The 22,520-nt window shown below is 53.8% G+C and overlaps 3 protein-coding genes, 1 long non-coding RNA gene and 1 other non-coding gene across 8 annotated transcripts; all 5 read left to right on the top strand.

The window, feature by feature from the left end:
* Positions 1 to 348: 348 nt before the first annotated feature.
* S100A13 (S100 calcium binding protein A13) lies at positions 349 to 7,739 on the top strand. The gene is made up of 3 exons (XM_025915268.2): positions 349 to 514; positions 1,125 to 1,284; positions 7,317 to 7,739. The coding sequence occupies exons 2-3, from the start codon at positions 1,132 to 1,134 to the stop codon at positions 7,458 to 7,460; spliced, it is 297 nt and encodes a 98-aa protein (XP_025771053.1). The 5' UTR covers positions 349 to 514; positions 1,125 to 1,131; the 3' UTR covers positions 7,461 to 7,739.
* Positions 1,298 to 4,995, top strand: LOC147572159 (uncharacterized). Its single transcript, XR_015246011.1, has 2 exons — positions 1,298 to 4,119; positions 4,724 to 4,995. It is a non-coding gene; the product is annotated as an uncharacterized LOC147572159 (long non-coding RNA).
* LOC112851834 (U6 spliceosomal RNA) lies at positions 5,783 to 5,889 on the top strand. The gene has a single exon (XR_003222828.2). It is a non-coding gene; the product is annotated as a U6 spliceosomal RNA (small nuclear RNA).
* Positions 7,740 to 9,825: 2,086 nt separating the features above from the next.
* On the top strand, positions 9,826 to 12,034 carry S100A14 (S100 calcium binding protein A14). 2 transcript variants are annotated; one of them, XM_025915291.2, is made up of 4 exons: positions 9,826 to 9,940; positions 10,328 to 10,436; positions 10,861 to 11,007; positions 11,222 to 12,034. In XM_025915291.2, the coding sequence occupies exons 2-4, from the start codon at positions 10,407 to 10,409 to the stop codon at positions 11,357 to 11,359; spliced, it is 315 nt and encodes a 104-aa protein (XP_025771076.1). In that variant the 5' UTR covers positions 9,826 to 9,940; positions 10,328 to 10,406; the 3' UTR covers positions 11,360 to 12,034. The 2 variants fall into 2 exon arrangements, with proteins under 2 accessions (XP_025771076.1, XP_086549928.1); XM_086693802.1 differs by having other exon boundaries at positions 9,829 to 9,940; positions 10,313 to 10,436.
* A 1,060-nt stretch (positions 12,035 to 13,094) lies between these two features.
* S100A16 (S100 calcium binding protein A16) lies at positions 13,095 to 18,290 on the top strand. 3 transcript variants are annotated; one of them, XM_086693255.1, is made up of 3 exons: positions 13,095 to 13,272; positions 17,202 to 17,379; positions 17,625 to 18,290. In XM_086693255.1, the coding sequence occupies exons 2-3, from the start codon at positions 17,227 to 17,229 to the stop codon at positions 17,781 to 17,783; spliced, it is 312 nt and encodes a 103-aa protein (XP_086549381.1). In that variant the 5' UTR covers positions 13,095 to 13,272; positions 17,202 to 17,226; the 3' UTR covers positions 17,784 to 18,290. The 3 variants fall into 3 exon arrangements, with proteins under 3 accessions (XP_086549381.1, XP_086549382.1, XP_086549383.1); XM_086693256.1 differs by lacking the exon at positions 13,095 to 13,272 and adding an exon at positions 16,438 to 16,551; XM_086693257.1 differs by lacking the exon at positions 13,095 to 13,272 and adding an exon at positions 16,474 to 16,595.
* Positions 18,291 to 22,520: the final 4,230 nt, after the last annotated feature.

Raw genomic sequence — 22,520 nt, 5'->3', positions numbered from 1 at the left:
TGCGTGCAGCACGGGCAGCACAGGGGAGGATCCCGCCGAGGGGGTGTCAGCGAGGGGCCCTAACCCTCCGTGAATCATTTAATCCTGGGACTTTTAGTCTGACTCCCCGCTGACAGATTTCAGTCCGGGGCCTCCTGCACGGAGGTCTCGGCCGGACCCCCGCCCCATCCCGCCCCACCCCGCCCCGCCACCGTGGGAGCCTCTTGGGGGTCTGGGGCTGCAGGGTCCTGTTCAGGATCCTCCCCTCCGGAGGGGCTCTCTGTGGGGTCTCTCAGCTCCGGAGTGGACGTGGTGGGGGGTGGTGGTGGGACGGCAGGGGTCCCGGGGCGCGCGCGTAGGCCGGGTGGGCTGGGGGACCCCGGGACCCCGCCCGAGTGCAGGGGGTGGGGGTGGGGGCGGCGGCGGGCGGCGGGAGGCGGGCCTGGGCGGTCTCCTCCCTCCGGGATCCGGGCAGAAGCGGACACCTCGACACCTCGGGGCTGGGCTGGGGCGCTGCCGCCTCTCCCCCGCCGCGGTGAGTCCCGGATCCCCATCCTGGGGGGTCGGGTGCCTCTCTGTCGTGGGGCTCGCGGGCCCGTCCCCGAGCCAGCTCGGACCGGGGTGCGGGAGGGTTTGGGGGCGCCCGGCCTCCGTCCTCGCTAGGGGGAGCGGCGGGCTCGGCCCTGCGCCGCCTGCCCCTGCCCGGCGGGGTCCCCGCGGCCCGACCGCAGGCCTGACCCCGGCCACCCCGCCCGCGACACAGCCCGGGGCATGTGGGCGGGCCGGGTCCCTGTACAAACAAACTTTGGAGACAGCCGGCCTCATGACCCCTGGGGGCCGGCTGAACCTCCGAGACAGGGCCCTAGGGACCAAAGTGCCTCCTCTCAGAGGAGTCTGGAGACTTTGAGACCAGCACGGAGGGGGCTCTAGGACACAGACACTTGGAAAGGACCACCCAGCTCAGACCTGGAGAGGATGGGGTTTCTGGAAGCACACACCTCTTCCTCTGCCTGCACTGAGCTGTTTCCTGGCCCCCTGCCCCAGGCCCCATCCCTGTCCCCTCCCACCTGCCCGGGAAGGTTCCCTGTGGGCTGGGACAGGCTGGCCTAGTCTGACTCTCCCTTTCTCTCTTCCCTGTCCTCCAGGGTCCCGATGGCAGCCGAGCCGCTGACTGAGCTGGAGGCGGCCATCGAGACAGTGGTCACCACCTTCTTCACCTTTGCAGGGCAGGAGGGCCGCAAGGGCAGCCTCAGCATCAATGAGTTTAAGGAACTGGTCACTCAGCAGCTGCCTCACTTGCTCAAGGTAGGTGGGGGGTCTCTGGGCCTGAGACTTTGGGGGACAGTGGCTGCCAGACGCCGGGTATATGAGGCAGGGTGATATTCTGGGCCTGATCGTGTGACCCCAGGTATTTGGTGGACAAGGGTGTGGGTGCCTACATGTGTAAAGGATTCTGGTGTGTGTGTGTGTGTGTGTGTGTGTGTGTGTGTGTGTGTAACTAGGTAACACTGTGTCAGTGTGAGTGCAAGTGTGTCATTGGGCTTTGTGTTCCCATCAGACAATGCTGTTGGGTTCTCGAGTATGCTCTGTGCCTTTCTGGTCTCATTTCCCCAACACAGGGGTGGAGCCAGAGGTGGCTTCCAGGAGAGTTACAGACCGTCAGAGCTGGAAGGAGGCCAAGACAAAACAGTCCAAACTCCTCACTTCACGTATTTGGAAATCGAGGCTCAGCTGTATGTAGAAAGGGGTTTGTGAACAATAAAAACACAGTCAAATACATGCAGAGATAGATCTCAGAGTAGGAGAGACCTGTAAGTAATCCATGATTGCTTCTCGCCCCCTCTGGGAATCCCCTCAATAATGTGCCTGGTAAGGTCATTCGTTCTCTGCTACTCACTGGACAGAGTAGGGATTTAAATTTCATCCACTCTGAGTTGCCTCATCATCCCAGTCTGTTAACAGTTTCTGTTTCATCCCTGCTGAGAATTCACAGGCACGTAGGAGGGTGTGAATATGGATAAAAAAGCAAAATCACGAGCAAGTTTGGAGACTCAGTCCGTCATCTGCAAAATCCCCTACATTCTTAGACTTCTCGGCTCCTTCCCTTTCTCTTCTCTCAGGAAATGAGACACCACTCAAGGTGCAGGGTTCCCCAGAGCCCTGTCAAATACTGACTGGTTTTTCCTCCAAACCCAACTCCCCTTGGGCCTGGCAATGCAGGAAGTGACCCCTTTGCTTTTGGTGACTGCTTCCAGATCTCAGTTTCTTCCTCTTCCTAAGACGTGCAGCTTCTGGGAAGCTCCTGTGCCACCTGCCCCGCCCCTTCCCGAATCCCTTATAAGTCTGCAGCTCCTGCCTTGATGTTTTTCTTCCCATCGCTGCTTTTGCAGTGTGCACACAGACCATTCATGCAACACCTGGGCCTTTCAGGGACTTCAACCCCTCGCTTCCAAAGACTCCGTCCTGCTTCTGAGCAGCCCTCTCTGTTGTTGCTTCAGATCTTGTCATTACCAGACTAATGCCCCACCTCCCAAATCTCGGTCTCCTTTCTCAGAGCATCACCTCCTGCTGTTCCAGTTCTGTTCCTCCACTCCAGCCCTTCCTGGACTCCACCAGGACCTTCAGTCTTCGGACCTTGTCACCTGTCCTTCCACATGTCCCTCATGTCCGCAGTCCCTCCTCACTCAGCTGGGCTGTAAGGCTCAGCATGGAAATCAGTCCCCCGGGTCACGGCCCACCCTTGATTCTGTTCCTCTCTGTCCTGGTTTTTTGGCAGAATCCCAACCCAGGTTAAGTCCAGCATTTCATGCTCATTAGCTTGATGGTCAAATCTACCATTCTTTCTCAGATCCAAAATAAAGCGAAATTTCCACTCTCAGAGGAAAAAAAAAAATCAATCAGTCCACCAGTCTACCTGCCATTCTGCGTCTGCACTTTTGTGTAGCTGAATCTGGCTGGATAAAAAGACGTTGCCGTGTTACTTGTCAGACTCTGTCATTTTTACTAATATTATTTAAAAAATTTAAAAAAATTTTAATGTTTATTTTTGAGAGAGACAGAGACAGAGACAGAGCACGAGCGGGTCAGGGACAGAGAGAGAGCGAGACACAGAATCAGAATCAGGCTCCAGGCTCCAGGCTCCAAGCTGTCAGCACAGAGCCTGGCGTGGGGCTCGAACTCTCCAACAGCGAGATTGTGACCTGAGCCAAAATCAGATGCTCAACCGATTGAGCCACCCAGGTGCCCCTGTTAATATTATTTTTTAAATTGAAGGATAGTTGACACACAATGTTGACTTGTCTGTCTTTAAATCTGTGACCGCAAACTCCAAGGGAACTTTTGGCACAGGCTGCCAATTCTGCTACATTTCCCCAGTTGGTTCATTGACCAGCTCTTTCAGATGGTAATTTCACAACTTTTCCTCCCTCCTCAAACTCCAGTCCCTCTTTCCACAGTCTCCCTCTCACTGAGAAATGTTCTCAGACAAATAACAGCCATCAGGAAACTTCTTTGTACTGCCTCCCAAGTCTACCAAAGGTCAGCATGTACCCTGCCTTCCTTCCTGCTCCCTGAAGCATCTGTCTCTGCCCCTGGGGCCAAGCCCTCCTATGCTGCCGGACTCCATTCCTCCTCACCAGCTAAAATCTCTACTTTTTCGGTTCCTCCTCTCTCTCGCATCATCAATTCTCCCTCTCTACCAGATTGTTCTGATCAGTTTTCCAATATATTGTAATATCTCCCATCTTAAAAAAAGAAAAAACACCCTTTCTTGACTCTGTAACCCTCTCCAGCTATGCCTTCCATCTCTGCAAAAATCAAAAGCAGCAAGGGTTATTTATACTCTGGGCTCTCCTGGCCCCAAATGCTCATTCCTCAGGCATTTGCCAGGCTTATTCTTCGCTGAACCCAGATTGCTGCTCAAATGGCAAATCCTCATCATGGCCTCCCCTCACTTCTGAGGGCAAAGACAACCTCCCTTGTGCTTTATTCCTTTACCTTCTTTTATTTTCTTCCAGAATACACCTATCACAACCTGACTTCCATCACATGCTTACATTTAACCAAGGGTGTGCGTCCCATGAAGGAAAGGAATCTGCTCACTGTTTTATCTCCAGCACTTAGAGCAGTGTCTGACTTCTGGTAGGTGCTCAGCAAAATATCGAGTGAGTGAAATTGTAAAAAAGTAAGAATTTTTGTTGAGTGAGTAAATGAATAAATAACATCTTACCTACTGTTCTACAAATGCCTTTTTAAAATGTAACAGTGCGGGGCGCCTGGGTGGCTCAGTAGGTTGAGCTTCAGACTTCAGCTCAGGTCATGATCTTGCCGTCTGTGAGTTTGAGCCCCGCGTTGGGCTCTGTGCTGACAGCTCAGAGCCTGGAGCCTGCCTTGGATTCTGTGTCTCCCTCTCTCTCTGCCCCTCCCCCGTTCGTGCTCTGTCTCTCTCTGTCTCAAAAATAAGTAAACATTAAAAAAATTAAAAAAAAAATAAATAAAATGTAACAGTGCATAAAGGATATTTCCCATTTGAAGAAAATGATGCACTGTATGTAATGGTATGTAGACTAACACAAATTTATGTGGTGAATTTTCTGTTGATGGACATTTCTTGTGTCCATTTTTTCCCTTTTGCAAACATCCTTGTTTATATATCTTTACATACTTGAGGGAAAATATCTATAGGCTAAATGTCTGCCAGTAGATATATTAGGTCAAAAGGCATGTTTGTTTTTCTTTTTTATAGATATTTCCAGTTTGCCTCCCAGCAAGGTTGTCATCAGGCTTCAAGGCCACCAGTGCATGCGAATGCCTGTTTACTCACGTCCTTGCCTAAATTGGGTCTTATCAGACTTTTAATTTTTGCTAATCTGTGAAAATGATATCTTGTTCTGATTTATACTTTTAAAATTCTGAGTGAGATGGAATATTAAAAAATATTTTTGACAGATATGCATAATCCTTATTCTGTGAACTGCTTGTTTATTTCTTTCATTAAAGAGATTTTCTTTTTCTAAATTTTATATGTTTATTTACTTTTTAGAGAGAGCTAGAGTACAAACAGGGGAGGTGCAGAGGGGGAGGGAGACAGAGGATCCAAAGCGGGGTTTGTGCTGACAGCAGAGAGCCCGACGCGGGGCTCGAACTCATAAACCGCAAGATCATGACCTGAGCTGAAGTCAGACATTCAACCGACTGATCCACCCAGGCACCCCTCTAATAGTTTTTTAAAAAGGGGAAAGAAATAGAGAGTAGTGAATGAGAGCATAAGCTTTAAGTCAGACAATCTAGGTTCAAATGCAGATTCTAGCTTGTCATCCTTGGTTATTTAATCTTTCTGAGCCTTAATTTATTTTTCTTAATTAAAAAATTTATTTTAATGTTTATTTATTTTTGAGAGAGAGAGAGAGAGACAGACAGACAGAGCATCAGCAGGGGAGGGGCAGAGAGAGAGAGAGAGGGAAACACAGAATCAAGAGCAGGCTCCTGGCTCTGAACTGTTAGCACAGAGCCAGACATAGGGCTCGAACCCACAAACTGTGAGATCATGACCCGAGCCGAAGTCGACACTTAACTGACTGAGCCAGTCAGATGCCCCATGAGCCTTAATTTCTTATCTGTCAAATGGACTCATAATAATACCTTCCTCATTGCATTGGTCTTGCATTTATTCGGTCAATATTTATTGAGCACCTATTATGTCCTGTCCTGATGCTGTCGTAGGCTTTGGGTTACAATGGTGAACAAGATGGACAAGGTCCCTTTCATTTTAGCAGATCATGAAGATTAAATGGAGTAAGGCATTGTGCTTGCTTCGGCACAACATATACTAAAATTGGAACAATACAGAGAAGATTAGCACGGCCCCTGTGCAAGGATAATATGCAAATTTGTGAAGTATTCCCTATTTAAAAAATAAAAATAAAAAAAAATAAATGGAATAAGGCATGTAAAGCGTTTAGCATAAGGCTTGGAACAGTCGGCACTATTAAGTGCTTACGACTGTTAAAATGTTAGCTGTGGGGGCGCCTGGGTGGCGCAGTCGGTTAAGCGTCCGACTTCAGCCAGGTCACGATCTCGCGGTCCGTGAGTTCGAGCCCCGCGTCGGGCTCTGGGCGGATGGCTCAGAGCCTGGAGCCTGTTTCCGATTCTGTGTCTCCCTCTCTCTCTGCCCCTCCCCCGTTCATGCTCTGTCTCTCTCTGTCCCAAAAAAAAATAAATAAACGTTGAAAAAAAAAAATTAAAAAAAAAAATGTTAGCTGTTATCACTGTTTTGGTTTTTCCTTTTATAATTAGCAATTATATAATTGCTAATATAATAAGAGGTGAATTTTCCTTTTCTTTCCTAGTACTTATACCTTTCATTTCTTTCTCTTGATTAATTGTATGTTTTTTCCCCTCCCAATATAATGTTACACTGGGCATCTTGCCTTCCACTGGTAATGCTTGTAAGTATTTTACGATTAAGCATGAATGTGGCTTTTTAAAAGGTCTTTCTTAGCTTTTCTATGAATGAGCTTTAGCTTCGTGCCTTCTGTAGATTTGGTAAGACTTCTCTGCCTTCATTCACACATTGATTAAAATATTGAGTATTGGGCTCTGCCCGTGGCACCCTTCTCTAGTTTGACATTGATCCATTGTTCAACAGCTTATGTTTTGGTTGTGATCGTTCATCTAGCAACAGACCCTTTGATCATGGGTTCAGTTTAAAGTATCCTTTGATGTCACAGGCCTGTCACGAGAGGCTTTGTCAAAGACCCTGCAGAAAACCAGATACCCCATGTCTTTGCCATTCGCCTGATCCACCAGGCTAATAACCGACCTGGAAAGAATGAGACTACGTTAGGGTTATACAAATGAGTGGCTTAGGACTGTGAATTTCCCTAGCTTTCTGTGAAGGAAGAAGGTGGCCTGAGAAGGCTCTGAGGATGGCCTGCATGGGTTCCCTGAGCATCCTTGAGCAAATCCCAAGTGCCGTGGTGTGCCGGAGCCCATCTTACCTGTAGGCAACAGTTCATTGTGTGCACCTCTTCCCAGCTCTGTGTTCGGTGACTTCATGGTTGTGGTTCATAATCGGCCACGGTGGGAGTATTTGCATGCTGGCAAACACTACAAGTCAGGTCCTCTACTCCCTCTGCTGCTGCCCTCGGAGCCTAACCAGTTTGGAGAGGTTAGTAACTGCCAGACACCCGGGCGGCACTGTTCCGGGGCTGCAGCCTCGTCCTGAACGCCTGGGGCAGGTCCTAGATGAAGAGAATGGACATTAGCAGTTCTTTCCTCTCTCCCTATCTCAGGAACTCTCTTTTCTAACCCCACGTTTCCTGTTGATGTCTCCTCAGGATGTGGACTCCTTAGATGAGAAGATGGAGAGCTTGGATGTGAATCAGGACTCCGAGCTCAAGTTCCATGAGTACTGGAGACTGATAGGGGAGCTGGCCAAGGAGATCCGGAAGGAGAAGGCCCTGGAGATCCGGAAGAAGTAAAGCCCCTGACCAGGATGGGGCCAGGCTGGCCAGGCAAAACCCCACTCCCCCCAATATAGCTTCCTCCTTGAAACACAAATGTTTCTTGTTCCCACCCTACCCTGCTTTCTTCTCTTGAGAGGAGGTGGTCTGAGAGTGGGTCCAAAAATTTTGAGCTCTTTGTAGACCAGGGATGTTACTCATCTTTGAATATCATTCTGCAGCATCAAGCACTGTACCGGGGAGGTGCTCAATAAATTAATGGTTGAGGAGGGGCTCCTGGGTGGCTCTGTCAGTCGAGCGTCTGACTCTTGACTTCGGCTCAGGTCATGATCCCATGGTTTGCGTATTTGAGCCCTGCATCAGGGTCTGTGCTGACAGTGTGAAGTCTGCTTGGGGTTTTCTCTCTCTCTCTCTCTCTCTCAAAATAAATAAATAAATAAAATAAACAAATGGTTGATGAATGAGTATATGAAAGGAAGAGAACAGACATCTGGGGCAGGCGAAGTGACTCTTACTCCACCAGGTGCCTCCTGGGGCCCAGGGGCACGGTCTCAGTTCACACTTTTCTTTTACCTGGGGTTTGTGTCATTGGACGGTAATGGTAGCAGTGAACTTGTGTTGAGGACTTGCTGTGTGCCAGGCACAGTACTAAACACTTTTCCTGCGGTGTCTTTGTGAGTTGATTCTCACAGCCCTTTGAGGAAAGGTACTGTTTTTAAGTTCTGTATTGAAGATGAGGAAACAGATTTTAGAGAAGTTCGCAGACAAGCAGAGGTGGAACTGGGTTGAAATTCCAGAGCCTCTGTGATGAACTGGGATCCTCTCCGGATGGGCGGTGTGGGACCACGGGGCCCTCTTCTCCTCCCTCCCTCCATAGCAGGGGTGAAGCAGAAGAATGGACACAAGGTTCTGGTACCAAGACTGTGGGACGGGCGCCCCTCTCCCCACCCTTCTTGGCTCGAGGGGCTTGCGGTTTGCACTGCCCGCCACCAGAGGGGGCAGGGGTGGGGCAGCCCAGCAGGCACCACCTCCCCGCAGCTGTCACTGCCGCTGCCTGGTGTCCCTCTGGGACAGCCATTACTCCTGAGGAACCTTCAGGCTGAGACAACCTCCCCACCGCACACCAAGGAAGGTTCCCAGGTTGAGACCTTCCATCTAAGTGCCCTCAGACTGAGAGACCTCAGAAGGACCCCTAGGCTGGCACTGAGGGGCATTTGGCTGAGACGTTCCAGAGTGGGTCTCACAGGGGGCTTCCCCCAAACCAGAGACCCTAGGAGAGACTTGACGAGAAACTCTTCGGAGGGACCCCTGGTTGAGGCACTCCTGGAGAAGCCCTCAGATTGAGAGACCCTCAGAGAGGTCCCCAGACTGAGAGCTCTCAGAGGAACACAGAGTGGGGTATTCTAGGGAGGGCTTTTTCATGGAGAGACGCTTTTAGATGCACTCGATTGAGGCCAGAAGTACAGGGGAGGCCTAGGAGGAGACACAGGGAGGGGCATTGGGAGTCACACTTCAGCTTTGGGTCCCGCCTCATCCTTGCCTTGGCCCACACTAACTCCTCTGCTGCCGCTCTCCCTTCCCTCTCCCCGTCATCTCCCCGTCAGGTGAGGAGGTCCCTTGGGGTGTGCCGAGGCTTCCTGGGATGTCATCCCCCGCACTGGATTGGGGGAGTTGGGTTCAGGAAGGCATGGGGTTCTGGGGGAGGGAGGAGTAGGCAGCCCAACCAGTTTGGAGAGGTCGTTAACAGCCAGATCATTCACCTGGGCCTCACACATGCTGGCTCACACATGCTGTGCACGCTGGCTGAGGGGAGCCCCAAGGGGGTCAGGACAACACTCAGTGTGGCCCCTCTGCCAGGCTGCCCTTCTCTGGCTCCTTCCTCACCTGTTGGCCATGGGGACTGCAGGCTTGGTGTCACTACCCAAATTGGCCCTGGTGGGAGGAATGTGAGTGAGTGAGTGAGTGTGTGTGTGTGTGTGAGAGAGAGAGAGAGAGAGAGAGAGAGAGAGAGAGAGACATCAAAGGACAGAGAGGTCTCTGGGGACCTCTCTCAACTCACATGTCTCCGGACCACAAGCCCTGCCTTGATCAGTCTCTGCTTTTCCTTCTTTCCTGATGCTGACTCAAAGCCCCTCCACTTCAATTCCTCCAGGCCTTTCTTCCCAGGCTCAACCCCACAGTCTTGCCAAGGCCCCCTTCTGCCTTCCCCAACCTCCCCTTCCCTTTCTCTTGCCTGGACTCTGCTTGCTGGTCTGGGGCCAGAGGCCACCCAGCCCCAGCCTCCAAGGGTTCCCTCCAATGGCAGAGTGGGCAGGCTCTCGGGGCTCTGGCCAACGGGGGGTGGGGCCGACAGGGCTGGCTCACACCCAGGCTGCTGCAATAGCAGGGGTGGCTTAGGGATGAGGCCCAGCCCTCTGCCTTCCCTCCCTGCCCCCAAGTATAAGAGCTGAGCTCAGGTGAGCTGACTCCTAGCGTCCGGTCCCAGCAGCTGCCAGCAGGTAAGGAGACATAGGCCTTTTCAGCCAAAGGGCTGCCCCTGTCCAGAGGACACAAGTAGCCTATTCTACCCTGGCCTGCCGGGAGAAGCGCAAGGGGCCAGGTCCTGGACAATGATGATGATGATGTGTGTGTGTGTGTGTGTGTGTGTGTGTAGCAGAGGAGAATGGTGGGAAGACTGATCTAAGGTGAGGCCCAAGGGATTCCCTCTGAATAGGGGGGTCTGGGGGCTGTGATCTCAGCTCCTGGATCCTTCACAGGAACCAGGCCTTGTGTGGAGTTGGCTCTGACCCCCTGAGCAAGGAACAGAATATTGAGGGGACAGCCAGAGGGGACAGTTGAGAAAGATATGCTGAGCCATCCCCTGCCCTCAGTCTTCCTCCTTCCAGGCAGATCATGAGCCATCGGCTCCTCTGAAGCCTGCTGTGGGACAACAGCGCTCTCACCGGGACGAGCACACCGGTCACCATGGGGCAGTGTCGGTCAGCCAATGCTGAGGTGGGCCCGTTCGCGCCTGGACTTTCTGTTCCCATGCTCCACTCCCCGACCCTGAGGGTCTGTGTCCCCTCTTCTTGGCCTTGCCCCACACTCTAGACCTTGCTCGGGAGACCCAGACTCTTCTCTCGTACCCGCAGGGGTGATACACAAGGAACCCTCCTGGGAAGAGAGAGTCTGCCGCACGCTGGGACCTGCCCTGGGTGGGGGCTGGGGGGTGACGGGGTGGAAGCCTTGCCCAACTTGTGGCTCAGGCAGGGCAGGGGCCAGTGGGGGGAAGGGGGTTGGAGGCCGGGCTCTGGAGTGGGTGGGAGCCTCTGTGCCTCCCAGCTTTCTTCTGCCCTGTTGGCCTTGAGGGCCTTGGGGCGGTAGGGTGTCCTAGGGTGGACGTAGCCTCCCTGACATGAGTGATGTCCCCTGCCCTCAGGATGCCCAGGAATTCAGTGACGTGGAGAGGGCCATTGAGACCCTCATCAAGAACTTCCACCAGTACTCTGTGGAGGGTGGCAAGGAGACGCTGACCCCCTCCGAGCTACGGGACCTGGTCAGCCAGCAGCTGCCCCACCTCATGCCGGTACTGAGGGAGCGGCCCGCCCAGGCAGCGCCCTGACTTCCCCTCCGGGTCTCCAAGGCCCCACCCACACGGCCCCTGGCACTAGCAACCCCAGCCCTTCCCAACTGCCAGTGCCAGGTAGGCACAGGTCCCGCCTCCTGCCCCTGGGCAGGGGTGCGGCAGGAGGATCAAAGGGTGCTGCCTCCCTGAGCTGTGGTGTCTTCCCTCCCCTCAGAGCAATTGCGGCCTCGAAGAGAAAATCGCCAACTTGGGCAGCTGTAACGACTCTAAACTGGAGTTTGGGAGTTTCTGGGAGCTGATTGGAGAAGCAGCCAGGAGCGTGAAGCTGGAGAGCCCTGTCCGGGGGAGTTGAAAACCTTCTTCTGGAATTCTTGGGGGGATGTTGGGGAAAGGGGACCTTAGAGACCGTGGGCCTAGAAACGCCTCTCCACCACCACCACCACCACCACCACCACCACCACACTATTCCCCAGTCTGCACCTGCCTCGCCTCTGCAAGGTTCAAGTCCTTAGTGAGCCTTCCCAGGGGTCTCTGGGTACTTCATCCTTGGGAGCTCCGTGGAACTCCATGAGTCCCCACCAGAGGGAGGCTCAGGGGATGGGTTGGGCCCAGGGATGGATGTGGCGAGATGCTGGAGGGATAAGGATGGGCTAAGGGCCAAGTAATTTGGTTGCGGGGAAGGTCAAAGAGGAACTGGGCTGCTGGATATGATTTGAAGAAGAGGGCGGGGAATGGAGCTGGATATTTGGTACTGAAAAGAGTCTCTGAGAACCTAGCCTTCCTTATCTCTTCCCCAACCCAAATGCTAACTTATGTCCAGTGCTACGCCTTCCTTCTTCCAGCTCTGCCCCAGCCTCTTTCCAGGACTCTGTCCCTGGGCTAGGGCAGGGGAAGAGAGAGAGCAGGCTGGAGAGGGGAGGCTGAGGAGGGGGTGACTTTGGGAGAGGACCAGCTCGGTGCTTGGGCATTTAAAGAATGATGGTTGTTTTGTAACATGTCATTAATAAAACAAACGGAAAAAGCGAAAGATGCTGTCTTGACTGGATACCTGCCCTACCTCAGTCCACGGGCAAGGGGTGGTTGGGTGAGTGGCAGAGCCCTTGGTGGCACAGGGCACGTGGGGCTGCAGTGGCTGCGGCAGAAGTGAATGGATTTGGGTCGAGGATGGGTGCCACGCCCCAGAGTTGGAGAGCTGGTCCTCTCTGGAGGACAGGCTCTTCTTTGCCAAGGGGCTGGTCCTCTGCCAGGAGGAGAGGGTATGTGTGCTCACCTGGGGAGACAGTTAAGACCCCAGACAGTTATGACCCCGGGTGTTCCCTGGGCGACCGTCAGCAAGGGAAACGTGGGGCTGAGAAACAGGCTGACCCGCCTGGGTTTGAAGCCAGCCCTGCCACTTACCATCTCTGGAGTGTTGGGCATGCTCTCAGAGTATCAGTTTGCTCATCTGTCAAATGGGGTATTAGTATCTCTGAAATAAATCAGATTTGTTAGGAGGATAATGGACACATCACGTGAAGTACTTAGCAGAGAGCTTGGCACAGAGCGAGTGCCCCGAGCTGGAGTCTCCCTTGTCGGGTGGGTCCCCTCCACTTTCAGCTGCCGCCTCCACATGTTGACTAGCCAGTTTCCTTGGGCGTACTGGGGAAGGGCTGGAGGGGTGCAGAAGAATCCTCTGCTGCACATGACAGGTCCTAGGAATGGGCGTCAGCTCCTGGTGGTCTGAACGGGGAGACGGAGACCAGGGGCCAGGTTTTGCTGCTGCCTTCTGACTGGGGCCCACAGAAATCAGGCATTACTCCTGAAACCCTAGCAGCAAGGAGGAGTCTGTGGTCAGCCAGGCTGGCCTGGAATGCTAACTGAAATCGTCTGTTGGGGGCCCTGAAACTGGGCTCCCAGTGACCCAGGTGAGCAGGGCAGGTGACACCCCTTTCTTTCTCCATTGACTGGGTTCTGCTCAGGCCCTGCAGGGCCAGCAGGGTGGGGTTGTGGGGTTGCCAGCTTCCACCACTCCCTCTGGGGTGGGGGTGGAGGGGTGTTAAAAAAGGTGTGTATCCCTTTAACAAGGGCCCAACCCCAGGGCCAAGTCAGAGGGAGCTCAGTCACTACCTCCCCACCGAGCCAGCTCCGCCAGGCACGGCCAGAGTGGGACAGATTCTGGGAGCGAAGCGGGGAGGAGTCCTGGGCCGGCTGAGTGGGGAGCCGCTTGGCGGTGCCTGAGTCCAGGCCCCAGAGCCCTGCTGGAGAGGAGGCAGTCCTGGGAGGCAGGTGAGCACCCCAGGCCTGTCCTGGGAGGTCTGGGGCTGCCAGAGAGGTCCTGCAGGCGTGGGGGGCCCCGGGGAAGGGGGCGGTGAGGAGGACCTGGGGAGGGGGCCCTGCTAGAGACTGGGCAGGAAGGGTCTGTTAATTTTTAACTTTCCCGCAGGCTGGTTTGGGAATGGAGACTTCGGTGGGGTTGGGAGGTGGGGAGGCCTTCAGAGGGGTGGACGGGGTGGCGAGACCCCCCCCCTCCCCAACCCAGCCGCTGACTGGGCTCTTCTCCAGGGCCTGGGCCACGGGGCAGAGAGCTCAGGAGCTCTGTCGCAGCTGCTCCGACCCTCCCTTAACAGAAAAAGGGCAAATGCGTGTTTGGGGGCGGTTGGGGGTGGTCAGACCTGGATGTGGGCCTCACGGGCCGGCTCTGGGATCTGTGTCTTGGGAGGTGATGGGGTCCAGGAGGAACCGGGAAGGGCCCTGTGAGAGGAGGCAGGCGCCGGAGGCTTGTTTCCACTTCAGGACCCAGGCAGGCTGTGGCTTGATTGGCTTTGCCTGGCAGGGCCACCTGCACTGTCTGCCTGTGCCCAGCCCGATAGGGCAGGGGTGCTTCGGGAGGGAGCTCCGGAGGTGCAGACCAGTGGGGCTCAGCCTTCCTCGCAGCTGGTAAAGAGAGGGGTGGCTGTCGGTGAGGCCAGGGCCCGCAGTGTGTGTGAGTGTCCACACCTCAGTCCGACCCCACTTGTCTGGAAAATGTTCCGGAGGAGCACACCCTGTCCTGTCCAGCAGGAGCGGGTGGGCAGATGTGTGAATTCCAGGCAGTGAGTCCTGTGAGGCAGAGGCACTTGGGTGAGACTTCAGTTTGAAACAGCCTTGCAAATAGAGTGACAAGTTACCGGCCCAGTTCAGATGCCACTTTCCCTGCATATTGAAGGCAGTTGGGGCCAATGAGTGAATCAAGGGAGTGGGTGAGCAAGAAAACCAGTTCAGTGAATGAATGAATCAGTGAATGAATCAGGAAATGAATGATGAGGAGTGAGGGAACGAGTTTGAGGTCGATGGAAGGGACACAGAGAAGGCCGAATGTAGGCTTGGGGGCAGGCCAGACTCCAGAGAGGACGGTGACCAGGAGGCACAGAAGTTCAGGGAGGTCTCACAACACCTGGAAACAGTTCAGGATTCCAGCGGAGAGAGTGTGGTGGGAAGAGAAGGTGGACTGGGGGGACTGTGCTGGGTGTTCAGGGCTCCAGACTGAAGGGGCTTGGGGTGGGGCGGTGGGGTTACAGGGGCGAAGATCCAGGGGCAAGGCTCAGGGCCCTGGAGGTTTTGGGAGAGGTCGGCAAGCTGGGCTGAGGTGGGCGGGGATGGGGGCGGGGCCTCTCGGTTGCTCCAGGATGAGTCAGCCAAGGAAGAGACCAGGAAAACACTAGGGGAGGGCTGGGGGCTCCTGGTGCGAGGGCCCTTTGGAGGACAAGTGGTCCCCCAACCCCCACTTTTGGGGAAGGCTCTAATATACATGTCCACCCCGCCAGCTCTCAGGCCAGGACCTACCTCCTGCCAACCCTTCCTAGGAGAGGCTCACGGGACAGCTTGACCCTCCCGCCTGGTTGGGCCTGGTGCCTGGTTGGGCCTGGTCGGAGGGAGGAGCAGGTGCCTGTGGGTGGGTGTGGTGGCAGAGCCTGTCTCCTGGCCCCCAGGGGAAGGAGGGAGGAGGAGGCTAATGACACCTGACTAGCCCCCTCTGACATCCTTCCTTCAGAAAAAGCTTTGGAAAAGCGCTTATCCAGATGGTTATCTCCAAGAAGGTGGGGGGTGGCTTACTGCTTACTGGGGACTGAGAACCTGGGCTGTTGAGGCAGGCAGCCAGAGGCCAGGTGGGGGCTGGGACCTGGATCGAGGAGGGCCGGAGGAGGCTCCCCTGGTCAGAGAGACAAGACTCTAAGAAGACACGTGGTGAGGAGGGCGGGTGGGCCAGGGGGAGGGGCAGAGGCACAGCCCCCCAGCCCCATTTCTTTCTCTTTCCTCTCGGGGACTATTTCCCCGCAGGGTTCCTCACTTAGGGAACAGGTCTGGGATGGTTAAGGGTTGGGGGCGGGGGGCGGTGGTTCTCTGAACCCTTTTCCCACTCCCAAAGTTGGTTGGGAGTAGGCTTGGCTGAGTCCTTGCTGAAGTGGGTGCAGCTTTCGGAATCCAGGGTTCTGGCCCTGGGTCTGGAGCACTCTCCAGTCAAGGGCAGCAGAGAACAGTCTCATGGATTGGAACTTTTTTCCTTCCTCACTTCTCACTTGTGAGTATTAGGGTGTTTGCAGGAACATTGAGCCTCACAGTCACACACTTCATAAACGAAGAGTGCGGGGGAAAGAATGGGGTTTCCTGTAGCCCTGGTTCCATACTTTATCCTTCTGTGTGAAGAGCAGAGTGGCCAGGCAGGTGAGGCAGGGAGGGAAGGGCAGGTTTCCCGTCGGAGACGCCCCAGCCTGCTCCTCTCTCTCTATCCTCCTTCCTTCCTACATTAGGGCCTAGTCCCTCCGGGTCACACCCTTCCTTCAGAAAGAGGCTCGTAAAAGAAATAACTTGGAAGGGTGGTCAGGGTCACTGGATACCTGGTAGCAGGGCTGGAAGGAGGTAGAATGTTATAGAACATCTGTCTTAAGGAAGCCGTTGGACCAGACAGTGCAGGCGAGGGAGGTGCAGAAATTAAAAGCTGGGAGCTTGCGTTTACCTAGGATTTTAAAAAATGGCCCTCAAGTCAATGAGTCGCGTCTTTTGGTTCAGTAAACGCAATGGTTGCACGTAAGAAACACTGGCCTTGCCTCAAGGAAGGAGAGGGTTAGGGGAGAGCAGACCCACAGCAGTTATGAGCCCTGTTACTGTCGGCTGGCATCTGTGGGACCCGGGGAGCAGAGTGCTGGGGGCAGGGGCCGGGGCTGTGGCAAGGCCCGGCCAAGCCGACCTGTCTTCCGAGTTTCGCCACAGGATGTTCAGGCCCGGATGGAGGCTGTGTCCACCTTCCCTCGCCAGGACCGAACGGGCAGGGTGGCTGCAGCTCATTCCTGGGCTTGGGGGCGGGAGGGGAGGCTCATTTGCCCGGGGTTCACTTGGGGGGGCTCTGGGCATGGGCGGCGACTGACAGAATAGACCCGCCTGCTCCCCTCATATCCTGTTATTCAGAAGGCTGTATCCGCTTGGACTGTGAGTGCCTTTTGTCCTGGGTGAGGGGGTGACGCGTGTGGCCTTTGGCTGGCTGCAGCTGTGTCTCCAGCTGGGGCAAAAGCAGGCTTGGCTCCTCTTTAGGTAATGGGGTGGGGGGGTCCTCGAGTCCTGCTGTGTGTTTCCAGGTGGGTATGAGGGAGGGCAGGCTAGCAGGTGTGGTGGGGGCCTGCCGAAAGTCCGGCTCCTTGGGGGAGTGCATTGTCCTTTCCCAGAGAGGGACAACCATGGCCTGGGCTCCTGCAGAACCTGCCCTGGTGCCTGGCCGGAGGGACTCAGGAGGGCCTAGGTTCCTGCTTTGTGGCCTGGGGCGGGGGTCTCAGGCAATGCTGGGGCTGGGGGATATAGCTGTCGGCCTCCCAGCCCTTTTGGCTCACCCGAGCAGTTTCTAGCTGTGCGCGCTCCCTGGGCAGGGGCCCTGGGTGGGTCAGCTGTGGAGACAGCAGAGGGGTGGGCCCCTCTTCTGCCCCCTTCCCATTGGAGCCTCCTGCTCTCACTGGGGCTCTGACAGGCCCAGTGCCTGGGGCTGGGGCAGGGCCTGGAGAACCTGCCTGGGCGGTTGGGCTGGCGAGCACCTGTATCAGAGCAGCCACGCTGTTCTGACTCCAGGCTTACCCTGGTGCCGCCTTTTCCCTGAGGACCCGCCAGCCCAGGGGCCCAGGAGGAGGATGAGGGCAGGGGGCCCCGAATTTGGCCTGTGGGGTCTCCTCACCTGCCCTCTTCTCGTCGCCCAGGCCCCGCGAGGAGTGAGGCAGTGAGATGGCAGACTGCTACACAGAGCTGGAGAAGGCCGTCGTGGTCCTGGTGGAAAACTTCTACAAATACGTGTCTAAACACAGTCTGGTCAAGAACAAGATCAGCAAAAGCAGCTTCCGGAAGATGCTTCAGAAAGAGCTTAACCATATGCTGACGGTGAGGTCCCCTCGCCTAAGGGCCCTGCCTACCCACCAGCGCCCCCCCCAGTCTTGATCCTCGTGTGGTGTCCTTCCCCACTGCGGCCTCTGTCTTTTCAGAGTGACCCCCGAACCAGCGGCTCACCACTGCCCAGGCCCCGGTCCTCTTGGGGTGCCGAGGCCTGACCAGGGAGGTCCTGGGACTGTGTGTGGCTGCCGCCCTCCGCACCGCTGACCACCCCCCCCCCCCCACTTCCTCTCCAGGATACAGGTAACCGGAAGGCTGCTGACAAGCTCATCCAGAACCTGGACGCCAACCACGATGGGCGCATCAGCTTTGACGAGTACTGGACCTTGATAGGCGGCATCACGGGCCCCATCGCCAATCTTATCCGCCAGCAGGAGCAGCAGAGCGGCAGCTAGAGGACCCCTCCCACCGCCCCTCCACGCCCAGCCCCTGGTGCTCTTCCCGGGCTCCCCGCAGCCTCCTCCACCCACCCAGGCCCCCCTCCTCGCTCCTCCCTGCACGCCTCCTGCTGAACAGGGGAATGGGCCCCTCCAGAGTGTCGTGGTCTGGGGGTGCCTCCCAAAGGGTCTGAGTCCCTGGAGCCAGCAGGCCCCGGGGGCCCCTCTGTGAGGCTTCAGGGCTGCTTGGGGTCCCCGCGAGTTTCCTGCTCAGTCCACCAACCCCTCCAGCGCCTGATGCTCTGCCTGATGCTGGGTGTCTCCTGACCTCTGCTTGGGGTCTCCCTGCCCCCCGGAAGCAGGAGCAGAGGCCTCTCCTCTTTCTCTCAGCCTGTGTGCTGGGGACAGAAGATTTCCAGGGACTGTGGGTCAGGGAACAGTCGAGCAGGGCTGCCCCCACCCCCGCTCCTGCTCACCACTGATGCGGTGGCAATAAAGGCTGGATTTGGAGTTTGTACCCCCTCACCCAGTCCCTTTGTGACACTCATTGAAACCTTTCCATTCCGTGGAACCTCCTCATTCCTTGGTGGTCTTTGCCCTGGGACCCTGAGGTAAGGGGGAATCTCACCTCAAGAGACCCCAAGGGCAGAGAGAAGGAAAGAAACCCCAGTGCCTCCCCGCCCCCCCCCCCCCCCCCCCCCCCCCCCCCCGGCCCCACCAGCCGCGGCTGGCAGCCCTGGGCCAGCAGCAGCCTCCCTCTCCCTCCGTGAGGGGCCAGAGGCCATGCATGCGTCACCGTCTCTGGGCCCTCATCCCCACGACCCAGACTCAGACTCCACTTCCAGGCGCACAGTGGGTCCCGTTAGGCCTCTTTGCATTTCCACGAGAGAGAGGCCGTGAGTCTTCGGCCTGGCGTCGTGAGCAGTGCCGGGGTCCTGAGCCGCCATCAGCAGCTTACCTAACACCCGGAGAAGTCTGTGGGATGGGGAAGCAGGTGTGGAGGAAAGAGGGCCGGGTGAGGCCGGAGCTGGACTGCGAGGGCGGAGGGAAGTGGCAGCCTGTTGCTGCTGGAGGGGACAGTGCTGGCTTCTCCCTGTTCTTGCCCGGAGGGAGCCCCTGCTGTGGAGACACAGCACCTGTCCCCTTGGGAAGGCCGGAGGCAAGCAGGAGCCCCGTCTGTGGGCTCGATTCCAGCCTCGGACGGGGCACTCCACAGTTTCAGATTTGTTTTCAAAAGATGCACAGGCAGTTTCATTGAACTGCATTTATAGATCCTCAGGTTTGTAAGGTAATCTGCTTCAGGGCAGGCCTGTGGTCAAGGTGGTGAGCAGTCTGTGTCCTCACCTTCCTTCGCAGTGACCCCCCCCCCCCCCCGTTAAAAGCGGAAGGCGTCCCCTGTCCCGAGGGTCGCTGTGCCGCCCAGAGTCCCCTCCTGAGGGTCGCTGTGCCGCCCAGACTAAACAGGGGACAACTTGCTCACACTTCTTTGGGGTGCCTTTTAATATACACTTTATTGTGGTGAAATCACGTGGTATAATTTTACCCTCAACAACCAGGTGTACCTCACGGTGTTGCCACCTGCACGTTGTTGCACAGCGTGTCTCGAGACCTCGTTCATCTTGCAGGACTGGAACTCGCTACCCCCCAACAACAAACCCCTCAGCCCCTGGCAACCACCCTTCCGCTTTCTGTTTCTATGCGTTTGGGTACTTCAGGTGCCTCAGATACATGGAATCATGCCATATTTGTCCTTGTATGATCAGCTTGTGTCACTTATTGTAATGTCCTCATGGTTTATCTCTGTTGTTGCGCAAGACAGCGTCTCCTTTTTAACGGCTGGACGATGTTCTATTCTAATCTGCCACATTTTCTTCATCATTCCTCTGGTGATGGACATTTGGTTTGCTTCTACATCTTGGGAGCACTAACAGCTCTTCAAGATTCTATTTCCAATTCTTTTGGGTGTGTACCTAGAAGTGGATTGCAGGTAGCTCCATTTTTACATTTTTGAGGAGCCTGTTTTCTGTAGTGGCTGCATCATTTTACATTCCCATAAACAGTGCCTAGGGTTTTGATTTTAAACTGGGTCATTTGTGCTTTGTTGTTGTTAATATTGAGCTGTAGCAGTTCTTTATGCATTCTTTTTCTTTTTTTATTAAAAAAAATTTTTTTTTAAGGTTTATTTATTTTTGAGACAGAGAGAGACAGAGCATGAACAGGGGAGGGGCAGAGAGAGAGGGAGACACAGAATCAGAAGCAGGCTCCAGGCTCTGAGCCATCAGCCCAGAGCCCGACACGGGGCTCGAACTCACAGACCGTGAGATCGTGACCTGAGCTGAAGTCGGACGCTTAACCGACTGAGCCACCCAGGCACCCCTATGCATTCTTTTTAAAAAAGATTGTATTTTCTTATTTTATTGTCTAAATTAAAAAAAAAAATTAAGTAATTTCTGCATCCAGCGTGGGGCTTGAACTCACAACCCCAAGATCAAGTGTCGTGGCACACTCTACCGACTGAGCCAACCGGGCGCCCCCTTGTGTATTCTTGCTACTAACCCTTGTCCAACGTATGGTTTACAAATATTTCTCACCTCTCGTAGGCTACCTTTTCACCCTGTGGTTTCCTCTGCCCTGCAGAAGTTTTAACGTTTGATGCAATCCCATTTGTCTATTTTTGCTTTTGTTACCTGCTTTTGGTGTCATATCCAAGAAGTCATTGCCCCTTACAATATCATGAGAATTTCCCCTTGTGTTCTCTTCTAGGAGTTTTATGGTTTCAGGTCTTATGTTTAGGTTTTGAATCCATTTTGAATTAATTTTTGTGTGTGGTGTGAGGTCTGGGTCCCACTTCATTCTTTTTGTGTGTGGGTGTCCAGTTTTCCCAGCACCGTTTGGTAAAGACACTGCCCTTCCCCCTTGTGTACTCTTGGCGCCCTTGTTGAAAATCATTCAACCAAATAAGCGAGGCTTTATTTCTGGGCCCTTCATTCTGCTCCATTGGTCTGTATGTCTGTCTTTATGCCAGTTCCACACTGTTTTGATTACTGTAGCTTTGTAACGTATTTTGAAATCAGGGTGTGTGAGGCCTCCAGCCTTGTTCCTTTTTCTCAAGGTTTTTTATGCTACCTGGGTCCTTTGAGATTCCATATGAACTTTAGGATAGTTTTTTTCTATTTGTGCAAAAAAACCCACACCTTTAGGACTTTGATAGGGATTGTATTGAATCTGTAGATCACTTTGGGTGAGGTAGATATTTTAATGATATTAAGTCTTCCAATCCGTGAGCACAGGGCTTCTTTTCACTTATTTGTCTCTTCTGTGTTTCAGTACTGTTTTGTAGTTTTCAGTGTACTAGTCTTTTGCCTGCTTGGTTAATTTCTAAGTTTATTATTCTTTTTGATGATGCTGTAAATGAGATTATTTTCTTAATTTCCTTTTCTGGACTTTTCACTGCTGGTGTATAGAAACACAACTGAGTTTTGAGTGTTGATTCTGTCCCTGCAACTTTGTTGAATGTGTTAGTTCTAACAGTGTCTTTAGGGTTTTGCACACATAAGATCACGTCTGGAAACAGAGGTGACTCTACTTCTTCCTTTCCCATTTGGACGTCTTTTATTTCCTTTCATTGCCTAATTGCTGTAGCCAGGACTTCCAGTGCTTTGTTGAAACAAAGTGGTGAGGGATGTGTCCTTGAACTGTTTCTGATCTTAGAGGAAAAGCTCTCAGTTTTTTCACTGTTGAATGTGATGTTAGCTGTGTTTTCATGTATGGCCTTTACTATGTTGAGGTACGTTCTTTCTTTTTCTCGTTTATTGAGTATTTATCATGAAAAAGTGTTGAATTTTGTCCAATTTTTTTTCTGTGATTGTGATGATCATGTGTTTTTTTCTTTCATTCTGTTAATGTGATGTATTATATTCATTGATTTTTGTATGTTGAACTATCCTTGAGTCCCAGGGATAAATCCCAATTGGTCATGGTGTACGAGTCTTTTAATGTGCTGTTGAATTTAATTTGCTAGTATTTTGTTGAGGATTTTTGTGTTAATATTCGTCAGGGATATCGATATGTACTTTTCTTGTAGTGTCTTTGTCTTAGTTTGGTATCAGGGTAATTCTAGCCTTATAAAATGAGTTTGGAAGTGTTTTTTCCTCTTCAATTTTTTGGAGGAGTTTGGAAAGGATTGGCATTAATTTTCTTTATTTTTGTTTTTTAATGTTTTATTTATTTTTGAGACAGTGAGAGACAGAGCATGAACAGGGGAGGGTCAGAGAGAGGGAGACACAGAATCTGAAACAAGCTCCAGGCTCTGAGCTGTCAGCACAGAGCCCGACGAGGGGCTTGAACTCACGGACCGAGAGATCATGACCTGAGTCGAAGTCGGCCGCTTAACCGACTGAGCCACCCAGGTGCCCCGGCATTAATTTTCTTTAAATGTTTGGTAGAGGGGCACCTGGGTGTCTCAGTTGGTTAAGCGTCCAACTTCGGCTCAGGTCATGATCTCGCGGTCCGTGAGTTCAAGCCCCGCGTCGGGCTCTGTGCTGACAGCTCAGAGCCTGGAGCTTGTTTCAGATTCTGTGTCTCCCTCTCTCTGGTCCTTCCATGCTCATGCTTTGTCTTTCTATGTCTCTCAAAAATGAGTAAACGTTAAAAAATAAATAAAAAAAAATAAAAATAAATGTTTGGTAGAATTCTCCAGTGAAGCTATCTGGTCCCGGGTCTTTCTTTGTTGGGAGGTTTTTGATTACCGATTCC

This window comes from Puma concolor, chromosome E4 (genome assembly GCF_028749965.1).
Source record: "Puma concolor isolate L17-30 chromosome E4, mPumCon1.1.hap2, whole genome shotgun sequence".
NCBI lineage: Eukaryota > Metazoa > Chordata > Mammalia > Carnivora > Felidae > Puma > Puma concolor.
Note: the sequence above shows the minus strand (reverse complement) of the source record. Positions and strands in the feature narration are given on the sequence as shown.